The sequence below is a fragment of the Mauremys reevesii genome, linkage group 10 (assembly GCF_016161935.1).
Source record: "Mauremys reevesii isolate NIE-2019 linkage group 10, ASM1616193v1, whole genome shotgun sequence".
NCBI lineage: Eukaryota > Metazoa > Chordata > Testudines > Geoemydidae > Mauremys > Mauremys reevesii.
In genome coordinates, this window is record NC_052632.1 from 19474173 (window position 1) to 19501720 (window position 27548).

General features: G+C 39.4%; 2 protein-coding genes across 8 annotated transcripts in view; one reads left to right on the forward strand and one right to left on the reverse strand.

Annotated features, from left to right (window-relative positions):
* FAM227B (family with sequence similarity 227 member B) overlaps window positions 1–27548 on the forward strand; it is a 203421-nt gene that overhangs the window by 150274 nt on the left and 25599 nt on the right. Inside the window, exons 13-19 of one of the 7 annotated variants that reach the window (XM_039490422.1) lie at window positions 723–883; window positions 11228–11305; window positions 12531–12605; window positions 13092–13161; window positions 15590–15632; window positions 22266–22303; window positions 22715–22738. In XM_039490422.1, coding sequence (XP_039346356.1) covers window positions 723–883; window positions 11228–11305; window positions 12531–12605; window positions 13092–13161; window positions 15590–15632; window positions 22266–22303; window positions 22715–22723 — 474 coding nt within the window. In that variant the 3' untranslated portion in view covers window positions 22724–22738. Of the gene's footprint in view, window positions 1–722; window positions 884–1454; window positions 1683–11227; window positions 11306–12530; window positions 12606–13091; window positions 13162–15589; window positions 15633–17162; window positions 17188–17519; window positions 17851–22265; window positions 22304–22714; window positions 22739–27548 lie in introns of those variants that run through there. The other 6 variants (XM_039490427.1, XM_039490425.1, XM_039490426.1 and 3 more) reach the window with 6 other exon arrangements.
* The window catches only part of GALK2 (galactokinase 2), a 72018-nt gene continuing 60242 nt past the window's right edge, over window positions 15773–27548 (reverse strand). Inside the window, exons 9-10 of the mRNA XM_039490429.1 lie at window positions 20040–20241; window positions 15773–16304 (exon numbers count right to left, since the gene is read on the reverse strand). Coding sequence (XP_039346363.1) covers window positions 16097–16304; window positions 20040–20241 — 410 coding nt within the window. The 3' untranslated portion in view covers window positions 15773–16096. The remainder of the gene's footprint in view (window positions 16305–20039; window positions 20242–27548) is intronic.

Consider the following 27548-nt stretch of genomic DNA (forward strand, 5'->3'; position numbering starts at 1 on the left):
AAACTGTGTTCATGTCAGTCATTTCCTTTTGCTGGCAAGTCCCAATGCCCAGGTTTATTCCAATTCCATCTAATGTTTTTGTTCATCCCTCTTCTTCTCCATTTATAAAGTTCCTACTCACCTTAGTACATGAGTATCTCAGCTCTGCATTAGCATTAACTATAGCCAGATTGTGATCTCCCATAATAAGCATGAATATTGTGCAATATAGTTTGAAATGAAGTTCAGTAACTACAGGATAGTCATTTAACACACATATTGGTTTAAATTTAATATTCCTAATAGATTGCACTGATATAAAATATAATTAAAATGAGCTGGAGTTTACTGGCAGTTGTTGTTCATGTGTCTCAGGGGAAATTTCCCCTCAAAGGACTTGATCTTGCTGTGATTGAAGTCTATGGGAGTTTTACTATTTGAAGTAAAGACATGATACAGTCTCCTATAATACTGACAAGAAACACAAGTGCATTCCCGTGTTTTAGCACAGATGACCACCCCCAGTCTTCTGTAGAGACAATAGTATCTGGTTATCCTGGGTTCACAATATGTAGCATATTAACTTTTTTATAATTAAAGATTTTTAGAATTTTTTTTTCATTTCTCATCAAGGATATTTGATAATATGTATATCCAAAATTCCATTTTGCTATATTATTATATTTGCAAGAAAATTAGTCCTATAATAATATGCTTAGCTGACCTTTATCCACTCTTTACAGTCCTGCTATACTGGCTCAGGTCCCGACTTCCAGCGTGTACTCTTCAGAATCGGTGGTCGAAGTCCTCTGGTCTCATATTATCTTAAGGTGCATGAAATCACTGATGGTGTCTCAAGCTCTTTGACTTACAAGATGAATCGTACTGAAATTTGCAAGCTACCATATCCTTTTCTGCTGTAATCTGAGCTGTGTTTTTATAAACCATTCTTCTAAGCCTTTAACTAAAATGGTTTAATATAGCCAAAGGAAAAAAAAGTGAATGCATTTCTAAAGTCTACCCATGCATTTTGTTTTCTCTTTCCATTATGTTCAAGACAGTTGGACAGTTTTCTCTTCGCAAGACTAAAACAGACCACAGTCATGCAGAATATCCCATCAAGCGGTTAGAGCAAAACAGAAAATTTTAGCAGATGTATAGCATAAAGATGGAATGTGATTGGTCCCTGATCCTGTTATCCCTTAACATAACATATTATTTAAAATGTCTACATGAAACTTCTCCATCACTTTTTGTCTTTTAAATCCATATATTAGAGATAAGTCTGAACCAGAAACATAAATCCAAAACTTCCCAAATATCTGTTAGTCTATAACAGATATTCCCAAATATCTGTTAGTCTTCCCAAATATCTGTTAGTCTATAAGGTGCCACAGGATTCTTTGCTGCTCCAAATATTAGGGAAATTCATATCTGAATTCCAGTTTCACAGATCAACCTATTTCTATTTTCAGCTTGAACCAGAACCCTGGATCCAAACACCTCTAAATAAGTTCAGATTCAGATCTGAACCTGGATATGAACTGTGTGATCTGGACACATCTCTGGTATTGGCCTGCCTAAACCTTGGGAGATTGTATCTGTTGGGTTGTGGTGACTACAGTAATGTACCTATGACTTGTGTTTACATTTTAAACCAATGGGTTTGGGAACTGAGGGTTTATTAATTAATTTTGTTTTTTCTTACTTGTATAATTGTTTCCAGCTTGTCTGTTTTTGGTAGATTTAATGATTCTCTATAAAGATTAATACTTGAGTTCCCTCAGGCATTTTCTGATGTGAATTGGGATCTCCAGTATACCAAAATGTTTCCACATGATAGATTGGAGGGGGGGAGGACTGTTCTGCAACTGTTTGGCAGTTTATTTCATTTTTGGTAGGGATTTAAATATCAATCTTTATTTTAGTTACGCCGGATCAGGATTTTTAGTATTAGAGGTAGTGCTTTATAATTATTTACATAGTAGTTAATACAGTTTAACTGAAGTCACAGTTCATTTACACAGTACATTAATGCCAGTAGATATTATGAGCCTGATTCTTCTCTCTCTTTCCAGCTGTACTCCAAGGTAATTCCAATTACTTCAGTATGTTAGGGGCCAGATTCTGACCTTAGTTACATCAGTTTAAATCCTGAGCAACTCCACTGAGTATGGCAAGTTCTGCAATGATGTGTGGTACACTGGAAGATTCATTTATGTCCTTTTCCATTTTATAACTTCCTATTTTTAATATTCTTTGAGATTTCTCTTATTTTCTTGAAATATGCAAGATGCAAGTTAGCAATGTTGTTACTAAGCTGACTAAGGGATAAGTTCAGTCTTTTTGTGAAATCTGGTTATGGGAGGTTAGGCTAAAACTATTGCTAAGTTGTTCTTCAGATTGTGAGCAGAGGTCCGCAAAAATAAGTTATCTGCCTTGTGTATGGGTGTGCTGAGTGCAGACGCTTCCCCTTGAGTGCATCCACGCTGGGCAGCCGTCATTTGTCCCTTTATATATAAAGATTAAATAGGCAAATTAACCCATAGGTGGTTCATTCATCAGCTTTTGTAGCAACTTTCATTGTAATACACAATCTGCATGATCTTGATTTTCAAAAATGTTCAGATTTTCTCTCTGAAAAGTATGAATTGTGAATTCATGAATCACAGGTTTTATTACAGTCTCACTTTCTAAATGCTGGAAACAATATATAGCCTACATCCAAGTCATCCCTAAAAAACAAGATGATGATGTTTTTCATAGCTTGATTTAATAGCTTTGTGACATTGCATCCCATAAAGCTTTATGGAAATATGCTTATGAATGTAAATATGACATAACTGGAATATGTTTCATGCTACATATGCCATGTAACATATCTCTGCAAAGGTTATGTTCTATTGAATATATTCATCAGGGCTGGCTCCAGGCACCAGCTCAGCAAGCAGGTGCTTGGGGCGGCCAAGGAGAAGAGGCGGCACGTCGGGCTCTTTGGTGGCAATTCAGCGGCAGGTTCTTCGGTCACTCTCGGAGGGAAGTACCGGCTGCTGAATTGCCGCTGAAGAAGGAAGTGGCGTGGTGGAGCAGCCGCTGATCGCGCCTTTTTTTTGTTTGTTTTTGCCACTTGGGGCAGCAAAAACCCTGGAGCCGGCCCTAATATTCATCCTATTTGTATGCATGTATCATTTTTATATTCAAAGTTATGAATATTGGCCGTGTACTTGTTTGATTTTAAGTAGCCTTCGTAAGGCAATTGGAAAGGAATTTGCAAGTTAAGTGCCCAATCAAGAAACACTTAACGGACAATGGATCTTGGAAAACTCCAATCCACATAAGAAGTCTACCTGAGGACGTTCAAGATAGCATGTGAACAGTGGCTGCCACCTGTAAAATTCTGAGTGATGCGTGGACATGTGACTTGCCCATGTGACTCCATCTTGTAACTGCGATTCTACATGGGGGGAAGGGAGGAGGACCACCCACAAGAGAAAATCTATTTAAGCCCCTGGGAGACCCCTCTATTTGGTCTTCAGCTGGCTAAAGAGAGAGCCTCTCCACCCCCAAAAGATACCTGAAAGAAACTGGAACAAAGAACAGTAACCACGGGGGTGTGAGTGATTGCTGGACCCAGAGTAGAAGAAGGCTAGTCTGTAAAAGAAGCTTACTGGAACATCTCCAAGGGTGAGATTTCATCTGTAATCATTGTCTTACAGCAGTGTTTCCCAAATGGGACGCCGCTTGTGTAGGGAAAGCCCCTAGCGGACCCGCGCCACTTCCAGCAGCTCCCATTGGCCTGGAGCAGTGAACCGTGACCAGTGGGAGCCGCAATTGGCCAGACCTGCAGACGCGGCAGGTGAACAAATCGGCCCGGCCTGCCAGGGACTTTCCCTACACAAGCAGTGTCCCAAGTTTGGGAAACACTGTCTTACTGTATTAGGTGTAGACTTGCATGTTTTATTTCATTTTGCTTGGTAATTCACGTTGTTCTGTCTGTTATTACTTGGAACAACTTAAATCCTACTTTTTGTATTTAATCAAATCACTTTTTACTTAGTAATTAACCCAGAGTATGTATTAATACCTGGGGGGGGGGAACTGCTGTGAATATCTCTCTATCAGTGTTATAGAGGGCAAACAATTTATGAGTTTATCCTGTATAAGCTTTATACAGGGTAAAACGGATTTATTTGGGGTTTGGACCCCATTGGGAGCTGGGCATCTGAGTGCTGGGGACAGAAACACTTCTTAATCTGTTTTCAGTTAAGCCTGCAGCTTCTGGGGGACATTGTTCAGACCTCGGTCTGGGTTTGTAGCAGGCTAGCGTGTCTGGCTCAAACAGACAAGGGTCTGGAGTCCCAAGCTGGCAAGGAAAGCTGGTTAGAAGTAGTCTCAGCACATCAGTTGGCAGTCCCAAAGGGGGTTTCTATGATCCAACCCATCACAAACTTAAAACCATCTATTCATTTCACAGCTAAAACAGAACAAGATGGATGGTCTTTCATGCTTTAAATAATGAGCAGGAGGCAGCTCATGAAGGCATATTAAGAAAAATCTAAAAAACCCTAAAACATGGACAAATATCTATAGTTCAGTGCACCACTCAGATCCTGATGCAGCATGGAACATCATAAAATAACTCAAGTGCACAATTTTGGCCGCAGACTTGGAGCATCTTTGGAGAAGAATGGTTGCTTCCTTTGTCATTAATGGCACTTGTTACAAAGTCATAATTTACAAGAAAAAGAAACTCCTTATCTCCAGAAAATATATGTAGGAACTAAAGACAGCCTCTGTTGAACATACAAAGCAAATAAGAGAAGATGCCATAAAATCAGAGTTCAAAATATCATCCTTCTCACTAAATACTTCCTAGACATAGAAATGTGGAGTACAAAAGTCCATTCTGGAAACACTAAAACTATGAAAACTAGTCCAGTAGTCGGCACTTTCAAAGATAAATAAAAACATCAGGCAACAACTGGTGTTCTAATTTCATTTAGGAAATACAAAACCACCTACACCAGTGGAGGAAAAAGTATCTCATTAGTGGAGCTAAAGCAAACCCTTCAATTTCAAACTTTCTAAAAACCAAACCCTTTAGGGTTGTTTGGCAGAGCTCACAAACTCACTGCCACTTTGATAATGATGGAATAAAAAATGTACTTAACTACCATCAAGCTTCATCACTCATTGCTAAAAGAAGTTAATGTTGCTTTCACAAGATCCTTCTGCCATCAACTAAATATGGCTCTAAATATGATTTTCTTGCTGTATGTGGGCAGTCGAAGGAGGAAGAACAGAAAGAGGGTCTGGAAAGAATGAACGAGGTGAGACTGCTATTTTAATTTAATGCTAACAGCTACATTTTATAGATCCCACAACTCATTACATCGTTCTATGATGAAAATCCGCTAACAAACTAGCTAGTATCGAGTAAAGGATACGGGTTATAGAATCCATCTAATAATGTGAAGCCTACTAGTTGTGACAATTGACTATACAATAGCTTATCTTTTGCAAACTTGTATAAGGAATTTGGGTGACAGAAGAACAAAATCTGGTGGGATCTTCCGTAGCAGAGCACATGAGGGCAGATAAGCAATTATTTAAAAATATTTGTCATCTCTCTGAAGAAAAGTAGGGTGGGATCCAGAAAGGAATTTAGGCATTGCGACGCTGAATGTTGTGGTGCCTAGAAAATCACAGGAACAACACTGCAATCCACAAAGCCTGAGTTAGGGACCTAGGCTCCCTATATAATGAATAGGGAGTGAGAAGTGACTTAGAATGTGAGCTACAAAACCAGCATGGTAGGTTGGGGTCACCTCAGTTACCCAATGGGACATACTGAGTAGAGGACTGTGTGCTAAGCCCTGCCCCTCACACAGAGACAGGCACCTAAGTCTGGGTTACAGGGAGGCACCCATGTCACTTTTGATCCAGCAACTGGGGGAAGATACGTGCTCGGCTGCCTAAGTCACGGGTCAGTCTGAAACAAAACAGCCAGGGGAGAGGAAAGCCCTCTGTTGTATCCTTCAGCCTCATCGATAGGAGACTCACCCAGCATGTGGGAGCCCCCTTGGTTAACCCCCCCCACGCCCTCCCCGTTCCTGATGAAGAGAAGGGATTTGAATAGGGATCTGCCGTGGCTCACATAAGTGTCCTAACCACTAAGCTATGAAATACTCTAATGTGGCATGTCCTCAGTTTCTCCTATTGAAGTTGTTCCACTTTAATTAAATAATTTAATAATGACGTCTTAATTGGGCCAATGAAAGAGATTGAATGCCTCAATAGTCTAGTGATTAGGGCACTCACTTGAGAGGTAGCCGATCTCTGTTCAAATCCTTTCTTCCTCCTCAGGCAGAAGAGGGACTCAAACCAGACAGGGGGTCTCCCACATCAGAGGTGAGTACCCTATCCACAAGGCAAACAGTTTTAAGGGGGAGTCCCCTCCCCACTCAAGCTGTTTGATGTGAACTTGCCTGAGGGGGCCTGATCTGATAGGTGCCCTATCAGCATACTTACTGGATCAGGCACCTGCACACAACTTAGGTGGCCAAATGGCTATCTTTCCCAGTTTGTGAATCGCCCAGGACCTTACACAGAAGACAGGCGCCCAGATACCTGGAGTGAAGCTGCAGAGCTCATACTCCAGAGGCAAAAATGTTGGGGCTGAGTGAATTTAGGCCCCTAAAGGGTTAGAAAGCAATTGAACGACAGTTTTGTGTTTCACAATGGTGCATAAAAAATGTGACTTAGATGCCTACCCAGGGGACTTAGGTGCCTAATTACCTTTGTGGATTACACCTGTAGTCACTCCATCTACCCCAGCTAGAGTCCACAGTTGTATGAATAGTACCCCGTGGTCAAAGGTCAAGAAGACAGCTGACAGACCTAATAGAGTGAACCTGGATACCGAGATTATCAACTATCAACCAGCAAGATCAATACAGTTTCTATGCTACATCCAGTCCAAAAAACCAAATTGACTGGAATCAAGGAAATCTGAACACTCTGAATATTGAAACAGGGCAATAACTGTCAGCATCAAGAGTTTTTTCTTTCTTTATTTGGAGCAAGGTTGTAATAACTGCTTCTTTCAAAGAAGCTGGCATCTTGCTTCCCTGCTGGGAAGTACTGAAAGTCAGCTTCAACAGTGGCCCATCACCTCCCCGTTAGCCTTTTCTGAGTTACAGATCTTCAGATACATCTGTTTACCTCCACCAAGAAACAAAGCCCTGGCCAGGACATTAGTCCACAACCTTTCGTTCTGTCAGCTGAGCTTGTGAGAAGAAGGAACTAAAGAAAAGGGTTTTGAAAACTCATCATCTGTTCTGCTGTTGATTTCCTCCATAAAGAATTATACAGGAATTTAGTTGAAAATACCCTCAGGGTTCAGGCTTTTGCCATAAAAGATTTTAAAAGCAATGTAATAGTATTTTTCTTGGTCTTCACCGCCCCCCCTTAAGTTCCTTGAGGTCATAGTTAATATCTGGCTTAGATGAAGTGTATGGCTCTACTGTGTAGCCTTAACTTAATTTTAAGGAAGTTCTGTAAATCTTTACTAGAGTCCCTTGGTTCAGATACATTTTATTTCCTATTTTTTTAGTGTGGTTGTTAACTCAGCTATGGAAGTAAGGGAGTTGGGGTTAGGTTCTCAAAAATGGCCGTCTAAATTCCTCTTCAAGAATGGGTTTTTCTCACCCAGTTCTGCCTACATTCTTTAGAAAGAAGTCATCATATAACTTGCATATAAGGAACACTAGACTGTGATCATTTTGCATTTTTTATTTATATATTTGTTTGAATCTTTTTAAAAAAATCAGATTCCATAAACACATCTCAATATTGTATAGCAGTGGGTCCCAAACTTTAACAACCTGTGCACCCCTTTCACTAAAATGTCAAGTCTCGTGAACCCTCTAGTAAAAATGAATATTTCCAGGGGTTTTCTCCTTTAACTGAATATAAATGATAAAAGAAGTGATCCTGGAAATATGAATTTTGTTTTTATGACATGCTTATTATTATTTATCATTACATTATTTTTATTACATTATGAAAACGGCAGCACTCTTCCAAAAATCTCACTTTCATAGCTTGTATCACTTTGAATAAGCCTGTTATAAAACAAGGCTCGTATGTTTCATCAAGTAGCATCAGACGTGAAACAGCATGAAGGTATTTAAGAAGCCAACTCAAAGAGTTCTTCCTACATAAGCATTCAGGTCTTGAGCAGTCCAGGCAAACAACACACATTACAACAAACCTTAAACTTGTTCTTCATAATAATTTGAAAAACAATACTAGCTGCCTATTAAATTTTAAAAACAGCAAAAAATATCCACCTCCCTTTCCATTTCTTACAAGGAGTCTTGAAGTTTAAATCTCCTCAATGTAATAGATATGTTTGCTTTAATCTCCTTAGCTCTTGGAAGTCCGGGGGCTCCGGGCTCTGGCCCCATGCTGCCCGCGGTCCTCGGGGACAGCTCTGTCCGCCATGTGTTCCTGAGAACCCCCTGTAACATTTCGTGAACTCCAGGGGGTTCACAAACCCCAGTTTGGGAACCACTGTTTTATAAGAAGAGGAAAACAAAGGTTACAAGAAAGGAAGATAATGAAAGATTCTAATCACACATATTCAGTTAGGGGAAAGGAAAAGAGTTCTCCAACAATTAATCAGTACAATTTGCTCAAATATCAATTATAGATTGAATTAATGAAAAAAATAAAAACAAATTAAAGCGGCATAATGAACAAAATTAAAAATGTCTGTCACCCAAGACCAAAAAAAACAAAAGAAGTTAACTCATTAATGAACATATCTAAAAAGATCACTTAGGGCACCAGGAAGTAACTCTACAGTGAAAACAAATGAACTTCATTAAATTAATCAGGCAAAGAGAAAGTCTTTAATAATACCTTCAGTGGAAATTGCACTACAACTTGTATCCAAATCTGCTTCAGGATCCCTTGAATAACTAATCTGAAATCAATAAACCATTTGTTTTGATCACTGTCAAAGAGAAGATTTTTAATTCCCATCCAAAATCATGCCCAATTTGTTTGGAAAGAAGACAGCTGCTTGGGCACCAATGTGATCCAGCTGTAAGTAACTTTTGTATTGAATTATTTGTGTCTGATGTGCCAAGATCATCATCGGACAGAAGGTACATTTCTTTTTTATCTCTTCAGTATTAATACATATTGTCTCCCAGGTATTAATTCTCTTGGCCAAGATCAATTCATCACGAATCTTGAGAAAGTTAAATAATCTGATTGATTTAATTTGGGGGTGCAGGAGAAAGATTTTTGCCTGTTATCTGAGATTCGTTCGTTTAAAATCTAGAAAATAACCCCAATGAGTGTTTGATGCATTTGTTGCTTCTACATCAACCACCAATTCTTAAATACCAAGTAATCTCAAGGTTTTACATTTAATTTCCATGACATTTTAATGATTAAGGAGAACACTTTATTGATAAATGAATCTGAAAGGTGGTAAATACTTTCAGCCTCACTTGATAATATTTTTACTCTCATTTTGAACACTTTTCTCAATAGGAATCTTGCACTGCGAGGAACTGAGTGCCAGGAACTGAAGATGAAATCCTGGCTCCACTGAAGTCAATGGCAAAACTCCCACTGACATCAAGGAGGCCAGGATTTCACCCCAAGTGAGAGAATGTTCATCTGCTGATTTTACTGCTAAAGCATTGGAGCAGACCTCAGGAATCTTTCCAATGGCTTGGACTGAAGCTTTCTTTTTTCCTTCTATCTTGGCATTTTCCTGTACTTAAGAGACACATAAAACCAAGGAACAAATCTCTGCAGAAGCAGCAAGTCTAAAGAAAACTATCAATCAGTTTAGAGTGAAACAGCGATTCAGACCAGTAGGGCCAGATTCATGCTGAGTAATACAGTCCCACTGAAATAAATGAGACCAGGAAGGTGTGGGTAGTATTCAGTGTGAATAGGGGTGGCAGAATCTGTCCCTTTATAAATAAGGAGCTCATCGTGGGAGGTACTGATGTCAGTGGCAGGATCAAGCCCTACGACAGGTTCTCAAACTGGGAGTCACGACCCCTAAAGGGGTTGCAAAGTTATTATGTGGCGGTTGCGAGTACATGCCTCCTAGCAAGCTACCATGTCTGCTGTGAAAAGTGCTATTAACAAATATCGTTTTAAAATAGTGTTAAATTAAAAGCACTTTTTAAAATATTTATACGGGGGGGTTGCACTCAGAGGCTTGCTGTGCAAAAGGGGTTTGAGAATCACTGCCCTACAACATGGAGGAGAGGTATGCTTCCACCAGCTTCCTGGCAGCTGTCATCTTATTGCTGTGAACCAGGTTAATTGACAGAGGTGAAGTCCAAGGTTCAACTGAAGGCTATGAAGATTTCCTTGAATTCTTATGAACAGACCTTCTCCAGCAGTGTAATTTCAGTTTTTTCCATTGTTAAGTAACAGTTTAAAATCCACGCAGAAACCCACAGGAAGGTCAATCAGACTATCTTTTAGAAGTGCAGGCTTCATGGAACATGAAGATCATTACCTGAAAATTATGCTTTGACACGAGACCAGAACTAGGGGGCACATATTAAGGGATTAGATCCAGGGTAGGGATAATTTTTTGTCGTTGTGTTATTGGTAATGGAATGGCAAAAGGAGAAGAGCTAAAACAAAAGAGCTGAGACTACAAGGTTGTGACAGGATGACTGGTTGCTGACAACCACAAGCACACAGACTATCCATCAGTGTCATTATGTCACAGAGCACAATTTCCAATTAAAATATCATCTTTCCTTTGACATAGTTTTTATATTGCGCCATCCTACCATTAACCAGTCCTGCAACTGTCTTGAAATAAACTTTTATTATTGTAATTGAACATTCCACATGCTTAGTTTACCGTGTGACTAATGCTGAACCATAACAGTCTGCTTTTGTGGGTTCTGATTTCTCAATAGGAATCCTTTCTACAGTTCATTTCACTTAATTTTCTGACGATGCATATATTTCACATATGTAAACTGATAATTCAATACTAGTCATAACAGTTGCAGTTTAATTATTGTAGTATCTTTTTTTAGAACAACGCGGATCTGAACTGAATGTTGTTTTGGGGGGTAACTTTGTTTGATTTTGTCCTTCTGTAAATTTAATTGGGATACAGCATACCAATTAACTTCCCAAAATGTCTGAAAATAAAAATATTTTCACTTGACTGGAATTGTAGCACGCCAGTTGCTCCAACTTATCAAGAAGTTATTAAAGAGACACGGAGGCTCAGAAGGGAATTCCGGGAGGATTATACTGTGTAAGTTTAAAGTAGAAGTTTAAAATACATGTGGGCATTAGAGGGATACCTGTCCGGGTACTAACCCTTTCTTCAGATGGTATGTAAATAATTACTATCTATTGGATTGCCATATATACTAAATGTCAAAAATACAGCTTTGATTACCTCCTCCCCGCATTAAAGTAAATGGCAAAACTCCCCTTGATTCCAAAGTGGAACAAGAGCCGGCCCTGCATGCACAAGATATGAAACCAGTGAATACTGTGCTGGAGAAGTGCTTGTTAATAGGATTAAGATAATACAGAGTATTAATATGGCACCAGGCAATGCTGCTGCAGTTAAAAGTCTGGCAGTATCTTTACTATAAATCCTTTTGGAAAGATTTAGGTCTCCTCTATTGCTCAGTAGGATTAAACTCACTCTGCAGCCATTGAATGTTACATTCATAGCCATTATATTAAGATAAAACCCATCCATCGTATTGCATCAATAATTATAACGCACATTATAGGATGTGTTACTACTACTCAAGTTCGCTGCTATTTTTTTAAAAGACAAACTACTTTAAATATGTACACTGAATTCTTTTAGCTAAAAAAAGGTAGAAAATATTTTGTCCCTTGAGTCAGAAAAAATGCTGATTTAAACAAACACAATTCTGGAAAGACTTCCTTGTTTTAAACATGGTGGCTGCACATACAGGAGTCTATGAGCTGTGCTAGAAACTCACATCCACACTGAGGTTTTCTTCATGCTTTCTGGGTAGTAGCTGCTTCACTAGATGTTTGTATAGCACTTTGGGGATGTTTAGTTTGACTATTATTGTTATGCAGAGATTTCTTCACAGGTAAAGCAACAGGATGGGACTATAACATGGATAACTTTCCCCTTCTTTGTGGTCCCTCTCCTCACTGCCCATATTTCAATAATTAACAGAGCTCAATGCTTTTGTATAACCATAAAAGCCCAACTCATTGTCAGTTTTTATTTCTAACCCTTAATGTTGGCATTGTTTGTTTTCGCTATGTTTCTTTGATCGCTGGAGAAGTTTTAAAATACCAACCATAAAGTTTCATCAACTTCTCCTTTAAATAACAAATAAAAGTTAAAAATTCCCTTTTCTCATATTTTCAGTGACTGCATAAAATGCTTGAGTACATTTCTTATGTGTGCAAGTTGAGTAATTTGGAATTCCCATTGAAAGCAGTTAAATCATTTTATGTACTCAATTTTGGTTTTGCAGATTTCAGAATAAGTGTAAACAAGACATCTCAGAAATAGAAAAGCAGAGAAAAGAAATTAACCAGAAGTTTAGAAGGTTTGCTTTAACAATTTTACAACATTTGAGGGTTTTCCCTAAGAAGTAATTAGTTTAATCTGCAGCAAGGGAAATTTAGCTTCGATATTAGGAAAACCTTTCCAGAGGGTAGTTAAGCTCTTCAATATACTTCCAAGGGAGGCTGTGGAATCCCCATCATTGGAGGTTTTTAAGAACAGGTTGGACAAACACCTATCAGAGATGGTCTATGTTTACTTAGTCCCGCCTCAGTGCATGAGGGCTGGAATTGAGGACTTCAGAAGGTCCCTTCCAGCCCTATATGTCTATGATCCTATGATTATTTCATTGATAAAGATCTGTGTTAACAGACTTACTGACAGCCCAACTATGAAACTTATTGAAGCTTGATGCACCATGAAAACTTACTTCCACATATTTGGGGACATTCAGAAACTACAAAAAATGTCATGCCCAACTTCAACTAAAACGTTGTTGATGCAAAAAAATCCTTTATTCTGTTCCTAGACTGACAGAGAGCACCTCCAAGAATCCCTCTGAACTAAGGCAGAGCGCAGATATGTTAATGCATGAACTGGTATGTAATTTTAATAATGCAGTAATAAAAACAGTCTCTCCAGTCTCCTTCCAAATCTCAAAAATATGATCCAGATTTTCTTAGGACTTGGGCAAACATAATGCACACCTAAGTCATTAGAAAAGCAGGCCTGGGAATGGTACAGTGCATAATATGCTATGGTGGCTGTTATGTACTTATAAAGGAAAATAAATAATAACTGATTGAGGCAAGGCACCTTCTTGGTCTCCCCAGCCTTCGCTGCTTTTAGCCCTGGCAAGACAGGTTTGGGTAAAATAGTCCCTCTTGGTGGCACAGGGGAAGTCCGTTCCTTCCCTTTACCAGTCTTTTTAGCTTGTTTTTCTCCCTTATGGGAGGGAATGCAGCCTCCCCTCCTGATGAGGCTCACTATCTTGCTGCTCTTAACCTACTGGCAGCCAGACACCTTCTCTCTCTCCTCTTCCCCCCTTCTTCCCCCAGGGGAGGGTTTAAAAAGGTCTCAGGCAGCCCTTAGTTGGAATCAGTTGATCCTAATTAACCTCAGGTAGCTCCCTCTCAGCTGATTCTAACTGATACTCTGGTAACCCCTTCTCAGCTGAACCTGATTGTTGATAGGGAGGAGGGCCTTTTAACCCTCTGAGATTGATTTCTACACCCTACACCCCCCCCCCCCCCGCAGTTATCTGTCCTGAGTTTATCACATGATTTACACCCAAGGTTTCTGGCAACATGGTAATAAATGAGATCAGAGAAAAGTAATTTGAAAACTAAATGCCAAATTATTCTTTCTTGGAGATCTCTGAGTTTATCTTGCCATTTCTGGAAGATCCCTGCCTGCCTTGTTTGCAGGTCTGGCTGAAAATCTGCACATTTGCTACACATTAACAGCATATAACCCATATGTAAGCTCATATAAGCAGTCATAGAGGAGGCCTATTTTAAGTTTAGAACCTTTCTGAGGAATTCTGCTTCTCTCCCTACTCTTATCCACATCCCTCATTGCCCTCCTTCCCCCTACCAACCAGATCCCTCTAACTCATCTCCCCACAATCCCATCGTTCTGTTCTTCTTCTCCAGCTGCCCTGACTTAAACCTTTGTCTTTCTTCCTCTGAGAACCATCAGCTTATTTCCCTGATCCCCAGTGTTCTGTTTGTTTCTGACACCCCAGGCGCAGAAGTCCCCACCTTTAATGTTACTCTTACATGTTCCCAGTGAGACTCCTGAGAAAGTCTGCAAGTCTATGTTGCCTCTTGGTTCAAATCTGGCAGCCCTCCTTCACTGGGTCAGAAGCATCCCAGAACTCACTCCTCACCTGGGATAGTCTGGGTAATGCATACTGCATCTCTTCTGAGAGATGTCTATTTGAATGCAGATTTTTATAGTCAAACTGGCGTAGCTCTAGAGATATACACAGGGACAAGTCTTGCTTGGTCCATCAAGGCTGCATGGGTCCTGCCACTAGAAAACCTCTGAGGTTCCACTACACAAGGCAGGGAACAAGTATGTTGCATACTATGGAGCAGAATTTCCTAGAGGTTCCTTCCTCACCACTATAAGGGTTGGGTAGACTAGGCTGGAGCCACTAACCACTTATCCTGAGGGGGAGACGAAGCATGATTGCAGATGCTCATTATTAATTATTATTCTTGCAGCCATGAGGCTGCCAACAGAATCTGCATGACCCGCTCTTACCCCTACCCCCTCCTCCCAGGAAGGCCAACCCTCCACCAAACCCATTTACTTTGGTTTGGCACTGGTGAGAGGATCGTTTCCTCAATGAGCAGTCAAAGAATAACAGAAATTAAGTTCTATCCCTAGTCAATGGGAAACTTTCAATTATTTGTAGCTTTTTCATTTGTGAGCCAAATTTCTGCAAACACATATAAAGATTAAAATTAATTTGTTTTTGAGTTCTCTGACCACCATAAAGTCTGCTTGGCTATTTGGTAGTTTAGGGGAAATATCTTTTTCATGATGCACTACTCAAAAATGGTAGAACATATTTTGTTAAAACCCAAAATGTCATTGTTGGGCTAAGACCAAGCAAGAGAAACTTTAGCCCCGAAGGAAAATTTTTGAGAAAGTTATGGCGTGGAAGAGAGGAGTCAGAGTCAAGTAGCTCTTCCAGCCTGTAGGATAGCTATGATGTCACTCACTCTGGCCAAGAAACCAGGAAGCCTGTCACTCAGCTTCCTCAGGATTTGGAAAGAGTTGGCAGTTGTCTCAAATGTTGTAAAAATACTGTGGTAACTGCATTCTAAACAGTAGCAACAATAAGCTCAGACTGCTTAACACAATGGGGCCCTAATCCCTGACTGAGGTCTAGAGGCGCTACTGCAAAAATAATAGCATATATTTTCCTCATTGAGACTCCTACAAAAGTTTCAATGTTCTGCAAAACATTTGCAATTCCCTTAACAGTTCAATTTGCTTCTTTGTTTTCCACAGGAATTCGCAACATGGGACAAGAAACCACCCAGTAGTGGAAGAAGTGAGTAAACCCCAATGTTAAAGCAACCCCCTGAAATTAAGGGTTGAATATTACCTCATTTGGGTTTATAAAGTGAAATAGCTCTCTATTCAATTTGCACTTACCTTTATATCAGTAAAGAAAAAGAAAGAAAAAAAGACTTAAGAAAAGTATTCTTCTTTATTTGAACTATCTGCTTTGTTCCATTTTTCAAAAGAATACATTTTAGTAAATCACCTTTACATTGCATAATCCAGAAAGAAATAAGTATTTAGGCTGCTTTTCGTTGGAAGGATATTTTTAGTATGGAAAAATGCATTATAAAGCCTAAGAAATCTCTTCTAATTGTTTCTTCAGAAATGTATCTTGATAATAGCAACTGCTCATTATAATACAAAACAGAAAAGGGATTAATTTACTGTGGCATAGGAAGTCCTGCCAGTTCCCAAATGCCCTACATAGTTTCTTTGAAACTTTTACATTCTTTAGGCCTCAAGAAAAACCAAAGCTCCACCTCCAGGTTTGGTAGCAAACAGACTATTCTTCTCCAGAGCTAACCTTTGGTCATTGCGCTTGTAATAAGCTTCTTTCACATTTGTTAGGAAGGTACTCAGCTTGTCAGAAGGCACCATTGACACAGTGCAGCCGCCCCATCCTGCTCCAGTCAAGCGTGACCCGATGGCCCCAGACTGCCTACAATAATAATAATAACAATAAAAAATTGAGTGCAATATATCAAAGGAGATCATTTGTCATACATAAACTGCCTACAGAGCACAGTGAATGTGGGACGCATTTATTTCTCATTTTCAAAACTATATGGCACATTTGGTCTTATGAGACATTTGAACTCTATTTGCAGTGAATGTTTTGGAGAACTTAAATTCTACAAATTTAATTTGGCAACTTAAATTCTGAAATATAGTTATTTCCATCAAGTGCAAAAATAAGCCTCTCTCAGAATGTTTAAAAACTTTGAAATAGCTGAGGTGAATAAAGTAGTAAAAGGGCATTAGTTAGCAATAATCTTAAAACACCAGAAATTAAGACAGGAGGACATGACAAAAATAAAGGAACATTCATGCACTAATTGTCCAGGGTCTGTTCACATAAGACATTTTCAAATTTGGCAGTGTCAGCACACTATATATTTCTGCTGTTCCAGTATAGACATTTTTTAATTCATTTTCTTGCATGTTTGCATTGCCTGGCTCCAGCCAAATCCAGAAGGAGCAGGACAATACCATGAGAAGGTTTTCTCTGGCTGGGTCAAAAATGCCACAAAAACAGGATGAACTAGAAAACTCACCGGAGAATCCATTGTCATGAGGTTTCCAACCCACTGTGTAGATCAAATAATTTTGATATGCTTCTAATATCTACACATTGGGAGATTCTCTTCATTGACAACCACAGTCTAGGGCTGATGAAACTGGGCATGATGTTAATGATATAATAGTGAATGAGGACTAATTTTGAATAATTTGTGATACCGTCTCACATGTACTCCTTATGTTAAACTGGTGCTTTTCAATCTTTTTTCATTTGCAGACCCCTAAAAAAATTTCAAATGAAGGTGTGGACCCCTTTGGAAATCTTAGACCCCTGATGGTCTGCGGACCACAGGTTGAAAACCACTATGTTAAATGAAGGTTTCAAGGTGCTAGGATCGTACTTGCTCAGGCCCTGCTTGAGGAAAGCAGCTACACATGTGGTTCATTAGACATGTGCTTAAATGAAATTAATGCTTAACTGCTTTTCTGAATCCATGACCTACTCTATGTGTGTGTTTAATGGAGGGTCACTATCCTACATATTGACTCAATTATCTGTTTATTTTTTATTTCCAATCTTTATTTTATTTCTTTGCAATTTTATATTTTTTTTGTACGCTGCTCTTTTTCTCAGCTGTCTTTATTCTCTGATCAACAGAAGCAACTTCTTAAAGCAAGCAGGATCCAATCCAGCTTCCTGTGAAATCAATGGAAAGATTCCTCTTGCCTTCATAGGTTTCAATCCAGTTCTCTAAATCAACCGCCCAAATTCACTTGGGATGCAACCCAGTTTTTAAGTGTTGTATTGCAGATACAGTGTTGGCTTTGGATTGTGGAATGCCATTTAAATATCTTCAGATTTATTCTGAATCATTTGATTTAATAATTCTCTGTGGTCACATCCTATGATTTGCTGTTATACTTGGTCATTTTAAAAATGTAATAAAAGATCATTTAAAAGGAAACGAGTTGTGTGTTACAGCAGAAGCTACTGTGCTTCAAAATAATGTGGCCAACATTTTCAAACTTGGATGCTAAGATTAGGCACCTAATTAAATCTCTAGGTACCTCACAAGGGGCTCGGTGTTTAGAGGTGCTGAGCAACAGTCACTGAAATTGTTGGTGCTCAGCACCTCTGAAATTCAGGCACCTTATTTAAGTGTATCCTCTTGTAAATAATACCTCTCTAGCTGTCAGAGGCAAGGCTGACAACACCTAATTTAATAGCACACGTGCTACCAAGAAATGGAGAATAGGGGGTAGCAAGAAAATTATCCATAGTGGTTTAGGGACTCGAGGTTTTCAAAAGCTCCAAAGAGATTTAGGAGCCCTAGTCCAATTGACTTTCAATGCCCCTAAATCTCTTAAGTGCTTTTGAAAATCTCTCCCTTTTTTATTTGCTCCATCTGCTTTTAGCAGGAAAAACAGCCATTAATAACATGAGACAGACAGGTTACAGAAAGTACAAGTCTACTCTCTCTGCAAAAATAGTTGACCAACTAGTGGCTAAACTTTTCAGTGCTCCAAACCATAGTCAATAGGGATCTCTTTGTATCTTGGCAGGGAGTAGATATTAAAACATAAAGTTCTACGCAAAACAGAAAACCTCTGGATATGCAGATTATTCTCTACAGTTTAAACCTTGTGAGGAGGCAATGTTTGGAATGTATTTTTGGAAAGGTTTTTAAAGTTATATGGCAGCTGTATATCACTGTAAGTAAAGACAATATAATTTATGCAGTTGCTGACCCATGATCTTAAATATGTTAGCTAAAATTTTCAAGAATGACTAGAGATTTTTAGGTGCCTCAGTTTTTGAGTAACCAATTTAAGACAGCTTAAAGGGACTTTACAGAGGGCGGATGCTCAGTGTTTTCTGAAAATTTGGCCCCTTCAAGATGTATCAAGTTTGGCACCTAAAAACTGTGGCACCCAAAATCACTGGTCAGCTTTGAAAATCTTGGCCATAAAATAAAAGTTTGTATCAATCAACTTTCATAATTAACTATAGGTAGCAATGTAGCTGCAAAACTCTCTTTATCCTTAAGAAATGTTAAATCCAGAAAAAACTGAAATACACTAATGTTGCTTATGGATGGAGTGAATGGTGAACAAATAAGTTTTGTCACATACAATGGACATAGTTTCAAAACTAATTTTATACTCTGACTGAAATCTGGTTCCGTGTTCAGCTATTCTTGTTACATTCTGCATGTTTTCTTCTGTTGGTCATTAGAAAGAAATCTGATGGAACTTGGGAAACCACCACATTTTTCTTTCACTATTACATTTTGGTCCATCTAATTAAAATGTTCCCAATAATTTTAGTTTAATACAAACCTAGCTACATGTATGCATTAAGCTTATCTCTCTCTTTGGATTCTATGCTACAGAACATTTTTTCTTGCATAGCAGTGTCCATCTAGTTGTGAATGTAACTAAAAATGACAGACCTTTATTTTTTCTACTTTTTCTTTTGTCTTATTCAAACTGCACATTTGCCCATGCCTTGTATGGAGCCAAGACTCCACAGCCAGAGATCTTTCATTGGCTCTTCTTAATCATCCCATAGTCCATTCAAAACATATTTGATATTTAACCACTTTACTGCTGCCTAGTATATCAGTTGAATTGGACGAAATGTACTTTTAGCATCAACAGCTGCTAGTCAATGATGATTCATAGTGATTTCAAGGCAACATTAGATCAAAGACTGCATTAACAGTCCTGAAGCTGCAACGGTCGTCAGCAGTGAAATGGTTAAGGAATATGCAAGGAGAAATAAAATCTAGAAGTAGCAACTGAGAAGACATTTTAAGAAAACTGATCATGAACTCTTCTGAAACCTAAAAAAGTAGTAGCCGACTTTATTTACTGTGAGATTTCTTGATGAAGAGTCAGTCCAGAAGTAGAGTCCATCATGAAGCCATAAAGAAGCCATAAAGTGCAGCTTTCATCTGACAAGCATTACTCAGATGTCAGCAGGGAAACATCTGACTACATAATATCCCTTTAGGAGATTAATTTTGTGATAAGAGACAAGAATATTTTTCTTTCATTTTAAAACTACAATAGCTAATGATGTCATGTTTTCTCATCTATTCAAACCATATTCTCAAAGAGGAGTTCTCAGTTTATTGCTGTCAAAACTTACATGCAGATGTCCACCAGCTGATCCAGTTCAGGGCAGCTGCATTCATACATGTCTCTGCAGCTGATATGACTCTGGTTCATTAATTCTCCCAGCAGCTGGATTGCACTAGCAGGTGCCTTGCTGCATATCTTCTTAAATTCCAGCACTCTGCCAGCTTCGCTGTACACATGCATAGCTCGCTGGTACAGTTTAAAGGTGGTAACTAAAATAAAGTGAAAATATTCATGTTACAATTATTCATTAACAGGTACCTAATTGAAAAGGAAAAAAATGGAAACTTAAAAGATTTACATTTGTTTCTGTAATTTTTAATTTATATTAGATGGCTTCTGAGTCAGAAGATTTTTGCTATAATCAACACTTCTTTTTAAAAGCTCTGTTTTAATACTGTTTGGGGATTTCAAACCAAAATGTTTATTATAGTTTTGACGATTTTATGTATGTTCTAGCAAGAATTACAAGGTGGATGAAGTGACAGACAACTCTTCATGCAAACAGTTTGCAAGGTGCTTTAGCATCACGTTACGAAGATTAGAGTCGGTCTGACCCTTTGAGTCCATAAGATTTATTTTTTTTAATAAGAAAGTGAAATCTTGCTCAAAGAACATTTTTGCCAAACATATTTTTAAACCAGTTCTAATATATAACAGTGATCCTTCCACTCCCCCACTTCCCCCAGAAGCTGATGTTAGGCCACCAGAGTCCCCAGGCCCTGACCCTGTAGTCAATGCGAGGTTTGAAGAAGTTCCATTGCCTGACTCTCTGCTGTTAAAAGCAATGCATGGTTGAGATACGCTTCACAAGAAGGCAGCCCTACCTTTTTTTCTCCCTTTGATCCAAAGAACTGCTGTTTGTCATACCTCTGGGTCACTGTGGGGGTAGAGGGATGTCAACCCATTGTTGGGGTAGCCAACCCCTTCAGAGACAGAAGGACACTACATACACTCCCTAGAAACCAGATGGGAGGTGGGACTGGGAGGCCCAGGTCTCAAGTTCACACCCAAAGGTTTGGGGGTAACCAGAGTAAGAAGGGGCATGTGAGAGTTCTGACCCTTAGGCTCTAAAGAGAGAAATTATACAGGATGGTTGTCAAACAAGTCCATATGATGTATGCTGGCTTGCTAGCAGCATGCTTACAGTTGAAATACCTGAAATATGAAATTATGAAAGGTCATGTTAGAAATGGCATCCAGTCAGTGGGTTCCCTTAGAAGGCTGATCAAGCACTCTAGTTACATCCACTACTTTAGGGCAGATGTGACAGATATGGCAATTTTTGAGGGAGACCTTACTGAATTAAGTTTAAGTATCTTTGAGGTCCACTGTATTAAATGAATAGTTTATGTATTACTGTTGGCCAGGATTGTAAGTAACCTCTCAAGGCAGGAGATGTGGCAGTTGTGAAATCTGGGTGTACAATGGACTATACTGAACAACATGGCATACAAGAACGGACCTTTGGAATAAAACGTGTTAAGTGGTTTTCCTGGGGAATACATAGGAAGATGTGAATACAAATTCCCTAATTCCAATTATGCAAAAACCCTGCCTTTTGAAGCTATGCCCTGAGGAGAGGGTCTTTGTCTGCCGATTACCTATTACCAAAGGCCAAGATCAAAATCCCAAGCTGCTCTCCCCAGCCTGCTGCTCTCCCCAGCCTGGGTTCTGGTTCTGCATGTGAAATGGTTGTGAATTTGTAACCACTGAAAAAACTCAGTTGTGGGTTTTGAAGGACTGACACTTAACAGAGCCTGAGGTTGTAGTTGGGGTGTCCTCTTGTAAGCTTTACAGCTTGCGTGTAGGTGCTTGTATTGTTCTTAATATGTCTTCTCTATAATGCTTTCACCTTAAGAATAAATGTGCTTGCTTAAAACTGCCAGGCATTATGCTGTTCATTGCGTCTGGAGAGAAAGCTAAGCACAGATGCTGACCTGTTAGGCAGTCTGGCTTGCTGGGAACATCAGAGTGTGGGCAGGGAACTGTGCAGCCCGGAAAAAAAACCATTCAGGAGGTAGAGAGCTGTGGGTTTCTACCCAAGAGAGGTGATGGCTGAAGAGCCAGGAACCTAGAGTGGGTGCCCTTGGTAGACCATGCAAGGGGAGTACAAGTGCATTTGCCCTGAACTGTGACAGAGGGGGCATGCACAAATCAGCCTCTGGATCTGATATTCCACCAACAGCTATGAAAGTACCACTTCAATAACTGTTCCTTGCTTTGGTCACCACAGGCAGAATTGGGACCATTCTCTCCTCCTCGATTGCACAGGTAAATTAAAATCTCTGCAGTTAGCAGAATGTTTATTGGTAGATAGTGTTTGTATTCAAATATTGACATTTTAAATAAAGTCATGTTTCCATTACCACTTAGTGTAGATTCCTGTTATGGTGAATCCAGAAAAGTGCTCAGGGTCCAAACACTGTCCCTCATGTAGGTGATAGTCTTTAAGTAGAATGCCTCTCACCAGTGGGGCCTTTAGTCTCAGTGCAAAGAAACCAGTGGGAGGAGACTTTGAGAGCTTATTCTTGGAGGAGGCTGTGTCCACTTGGCCTTCTGTATTGGAAAGTTGTCAGATTCATCTCCAAAGGAAAGAGGAATCTTTCCAGTTGGAGGTCCACTCATTGTACTGAGAGTTATGAATGCTCTTAGCTGCTTCTCTGAAAAAAATCTCTTTTTCAGACACTCTAAGGAAGAAGTCTCATCAAAACACTAAAAATCTAAGTGCACAGAGTCAATCTCCTTATTGTATAGGAGACTATCCAGATCTAGATGTATCCCGGCACTGTCAAAACCACTTGGATCAGAAAGGCTCAGCATATCTAGCTCCTCGGTTCTAAGGCATTCAGATCCACTGACGGATGTTGAATCTGTCTATTTTTTTGGCATGGGAGGAACGTTCAAAGCCAGGGTTTTCACCAATTCCATCGGGGAACTCAATCTGGAGGCCAACTTGAAGTCATGGTTAGAATGAAGAAAGGTCTCTCGGGTGGGTTCTTGGATCCAGGCAATCTGCAGATTCATCACCAATACAGTAAACGCCCCTGACTCATGTTTCCAGATCTGAGGCTGTGAGGGTGAATCCAGTGCTTTCCCTGTGGCCAAAACCAGGCACAACGTAGTGGTGTCCCACACTGTGCCCAGTAACATGTCCTGTTGCTACCTGTGGCATCACCAATATATAATTCTCTTTATTTAGAATAAAAAAATAGCTAGTGTAAATTAGGACTTCAAAAGAGCTACACCAATTTACAGCTGCTGAGGATGATGTACTGAGCCAGATTATAGCAAATGGGCTCATATTATCTGATAGATAAAACAAAACAACTTTTTTTCCCTTTGGTGATAATATTCCTTCATTTACTATGTAACTCAACTACTACTTAATAAAGATGAATTGAACATGGCTGCCTTCTGAATACAAGCTGGTTTTAGACTAGATTAAAAAAAATGGAAAGACAGGAATGTCCCTTGGAAGCTCAGTCTCATTGGAAATGTCACTGAGCAATAGAGGAAGCTTAACCAACCATTTCTGATTTATTCGATGCATTCGGAGCTGTGCTTTACTATATATTTCCATCTTTGTTGCTTCTGTAGCTGTTTGCAATATGTGTTGCAGAATAGTGCCTGAGAGTTCAGGATTGGCAGGGAAAGGCTGCTCTGCACAGAAACCAGAGCGTTCTTTTTGAGATGATTTCTCTTTAAATATTCTTTTCTTATGAAGCTATTGTTTTACAGCAAGGAGATTTCTAAATGTGCATTCATTTAGGGCATATCTGAAGTTGCGTGAGAGATTGCCATAGCTCACACTCTCTTGTAAATCACCATTGAACAGTAGTAATCCAAAAAATGAACTGAAAACATGTCTGGTTTCAATTTTAAGGTAAAAGTCTTGCCAAAGGCTGTATTTGATTCAGAGACCACCCTTTGGTAAAGCAATGCTTTACTGGCCAGATTACCTTAAAACACTTTGTGGTTGTGTTATGCTCATCATGTTATGTATTGGCAACTAGAATGGATCTTCTAACAGCTGGCTGCTAGCCAGAAACTCTGTCCTTGACAGCATTCTCTCATGTCATGAAGACTCCACAAACTTGACATTTGGTTTGACTATAATCTAATGTTATCCTTTCAAGCAATTATTACATTCAAAATGACAGAAACTGGTTTTGTGTTCTTGTTGTTTTAAACTCCCTTGCAAACATGACTTTTTGCCAAGTGAATATCAGTTAAGAAATGATATCATTAGATGAAAGGTTTCTGTTTTTTACAGTTTGGAGCTGTAAATCTAAACTTGGGGAAACCACAAGTGTCATAGATATGACAGAGCATAGCAGCAATCCAATCCAAAAAAATTAACCACGTGCTTAACGAAATCTTTTTATAGTGTTTGCCTCCCCATACCCCCAAGTCTGATGCTCTGTACAAGTAAAATAAACTTCAGGCTGCCAACCATCTTTGTATTCGACAGGCACTGCCTCTGATTCGGAAACTAAGGATATACATAAATCCAGACATATGCTGCAAGTAATGGAGAAAGCTCTTCCACATTAGGGCTATCTAAATACTCACTGCCATGCAATCAAAAATATCAACAGTAAAACTGATATTTCTAACAACTGGATCTATGTCTGAACTGGAGGCCACTGACCTAGAGAGAACAACAGCCACCACTGCACAAATAGGAAAAGATCTGAATTGATGGTCCTTGGATAAGAGCCATCCAGCCAAGGAAGCTTAGATGTGTGCAGGAGATGACTATCCCAAAATCATTTACTATGTAAAAAAAAATATTGGCAGGTGGCCTTGTATTTTACAAAGAGAACAGAATGATCGTTGGAGCCTCAACCTACCGTGGCCAAAGTGGCAAAGGTATAAAACTTACAGATGCACAATACAAATCTTATATCTGAGCTAGGAATAGAGCTGCTTTAAAGAGCTACGACTACTACAGAGCCATCAAAGGTGAAATCCTGCAGTCCCTACACAGGGGTTAGACTCCCCCTGAAGCCAATGGCAGTTTTGCCCGGATAAGGACTAAGGGCTGCAGCATCTTCTCTGTTACCTGGCTCAGAAGGATGCAAAGGCGCAGCAATTAGGACACTAAGGGTATGTTTACACTACAATTAAAAACTTACAGCTGGCTCATGTCAGCTGACTCGGGCTCATGGGGCTTGGGCTAAGGGGCGGTGTAGCCGTTGGGCTCAGGCTGTAGCCTGAGCTCTGTGACCTTCCCAGCTTGCAACGTCCTACAGCCCGGACTCCAGCCCAAGCCCAAACATGTTCACTGCAATTAAACAGCCCCTGAGCCCGAGCCCCACGAGCCCGAGTGGGTCCTGCAGCCTCATTATGGGCTCTGCGGACCTGGCCTCCATGTTTCTGCAAAGGACTTGCCCTTAAATGACTTCTTCCGCGCCATCAGAGCCCTACTCAAATGGGTCCAAAACATTCATTGCCTACTAACTGCCCTTGGAGGAAACACTGGGATTTTTCAATGCACCAAGGGCTGCAACAACAAATCTTAAGAGTAAACTGCCATTAATGAAACCTTGTCCGAAATCCACATAAAGTTCTTTGAAAAAGCAAACAGCAATAGGCCAGGGACTATTAGGCTCAAACAAATATGGGTTAGTTAAATTTAGCAGAGAACTGTACCATGGTTGGGGTTGGGTTTTTGTTTTTTGGTAAGGTCATTTTTGAATTTTAAGTGTATGAAAATCGTTCAAACCCATCCACACGGCTGCTGAAGATTTTTTTTTTTAAATAATAATTAAATGTGGTTTCCAGTAAATTGTATTATTTGTTATTACTTCACTTTCAGCAGATTCCTTTCTTTGGAGTTTCCTGCAGAATTTGACCTTTAGCTAAAAAATCAACCTCTACTAGGCTATACATTTTGTCAGGTCTCATTGGCATCTGCTTAAGATACATTTCACTGTATATTAATGAACTAAACATGGCTCATCTCTGAAGATGTAGTAGGGCTGCAAGGAATCTATCGTAGGGGAAGAATTCACCATCCAAAATCTTAAAGGGAAAGATTCTACCACCTTTACAAATGTGGACTATACCTTTCTCTGTAAGGTGTCCCATTGATTGCAGTGGAACTATTGGCAGAGAAAGATAATACTGAATGTGTGTGACCGAATCTGGCCTTTAATTTATACAAGAAAATGTTGCTATGTGGTGTTATATTTCATCCAAGGCAGATTATGATTCCCCATCCTCTTTCCCACAATGGTCAGTTGTTACACACACAAGGCATCCCAGTCCCTCTAATGGGCCTACTCCTGTGAGTAACTACTAGGGGTGTCGATTAACTGCAGTTAACTCACGCGATTAACTAAAAAAAATTAATCGTAATTAATCGCACTTTAAACAATAGAATACCAATTGAATTTTATTAAATATTTTTGGATGTTTTTATACATTTTCAAATACATTTATTTTTATTACAACACAGAATACAAAGTATACAGTGCTCATTTTATATTATTTTTATTACAAATATTTGCACTGTAAAAATGATGAACAAAATAAATAGTATATTTCAATTCACCTTATACAAGTATTGTAGTGCAATCTCTTCATCGTGAAAGTGTAACTTACAAATGTATATTTTTTTTTGGTATATAACTACACTCAAAAAGAAAACAAAGTCCACTCAGTCCTATTTCTTGTTCAGCCAATTGCTAAGACAAACAAGTTTGTTTACATTTACATGGGATACTGCTGACTGCTTCTTATTTACAATGTCACCTGAAAGTGAGAACAGGCATTCATATAGCACTTTTGTAGCCGGAATTGCAAGGTATTTACATGCCAGATATGCTAAACATTCATATGGCCCTTCATGCTTCACCCCCATTCCAGAGGACATGCTTCCATGCTGATGATGCTCGTTAAAAAAAAATGCGTTAATTAAATTTGTGACTGAACTTCTTGGGGGAGAATTGTATGTCTCCTATTCTGCTTTACCCACATTCTGCCATATATTTCATGTTATAGCAGTCTCGGATGATGACCCAGCACATGTTTAAGAACACTTTCACTGCAGATTTGACAAAATGCAAAGAAGGTACCAATGTGAGATTTCTAAGGATAAATATAGCACTCGACCCAAGGTTTAAAAATCAGAAGTACCTTCCAAAATCTGAGAGGGAGGAGGTGTGGAGAATGCTTTCAGATGTCTTAAAAGAGCAACACTCCGATGCAGAAACCACAGAACCCGAACCACCAAAAAAGAAAAGCAACCTTCTGCTGGTGGCATCTAACTCAGATGATGAAAATGAATATGCATCGGTCCGCTCTGCTATGGATCGTTATTGAACAGAACCCGTCATTAGCATGGACGAATGTCCCCTGGAATGGTGGTTGAAGCATGAAGGGACATATGAATCTTTAGTGCATCTGGCATGTAAATATCTTGTGATGCTGGCTACAAAGTGCCATGTGAACGCCTGTTCTCATTTTCAGGAGATGTTGTAAATAAGACGTGGGCAGCATTATCTCCTGC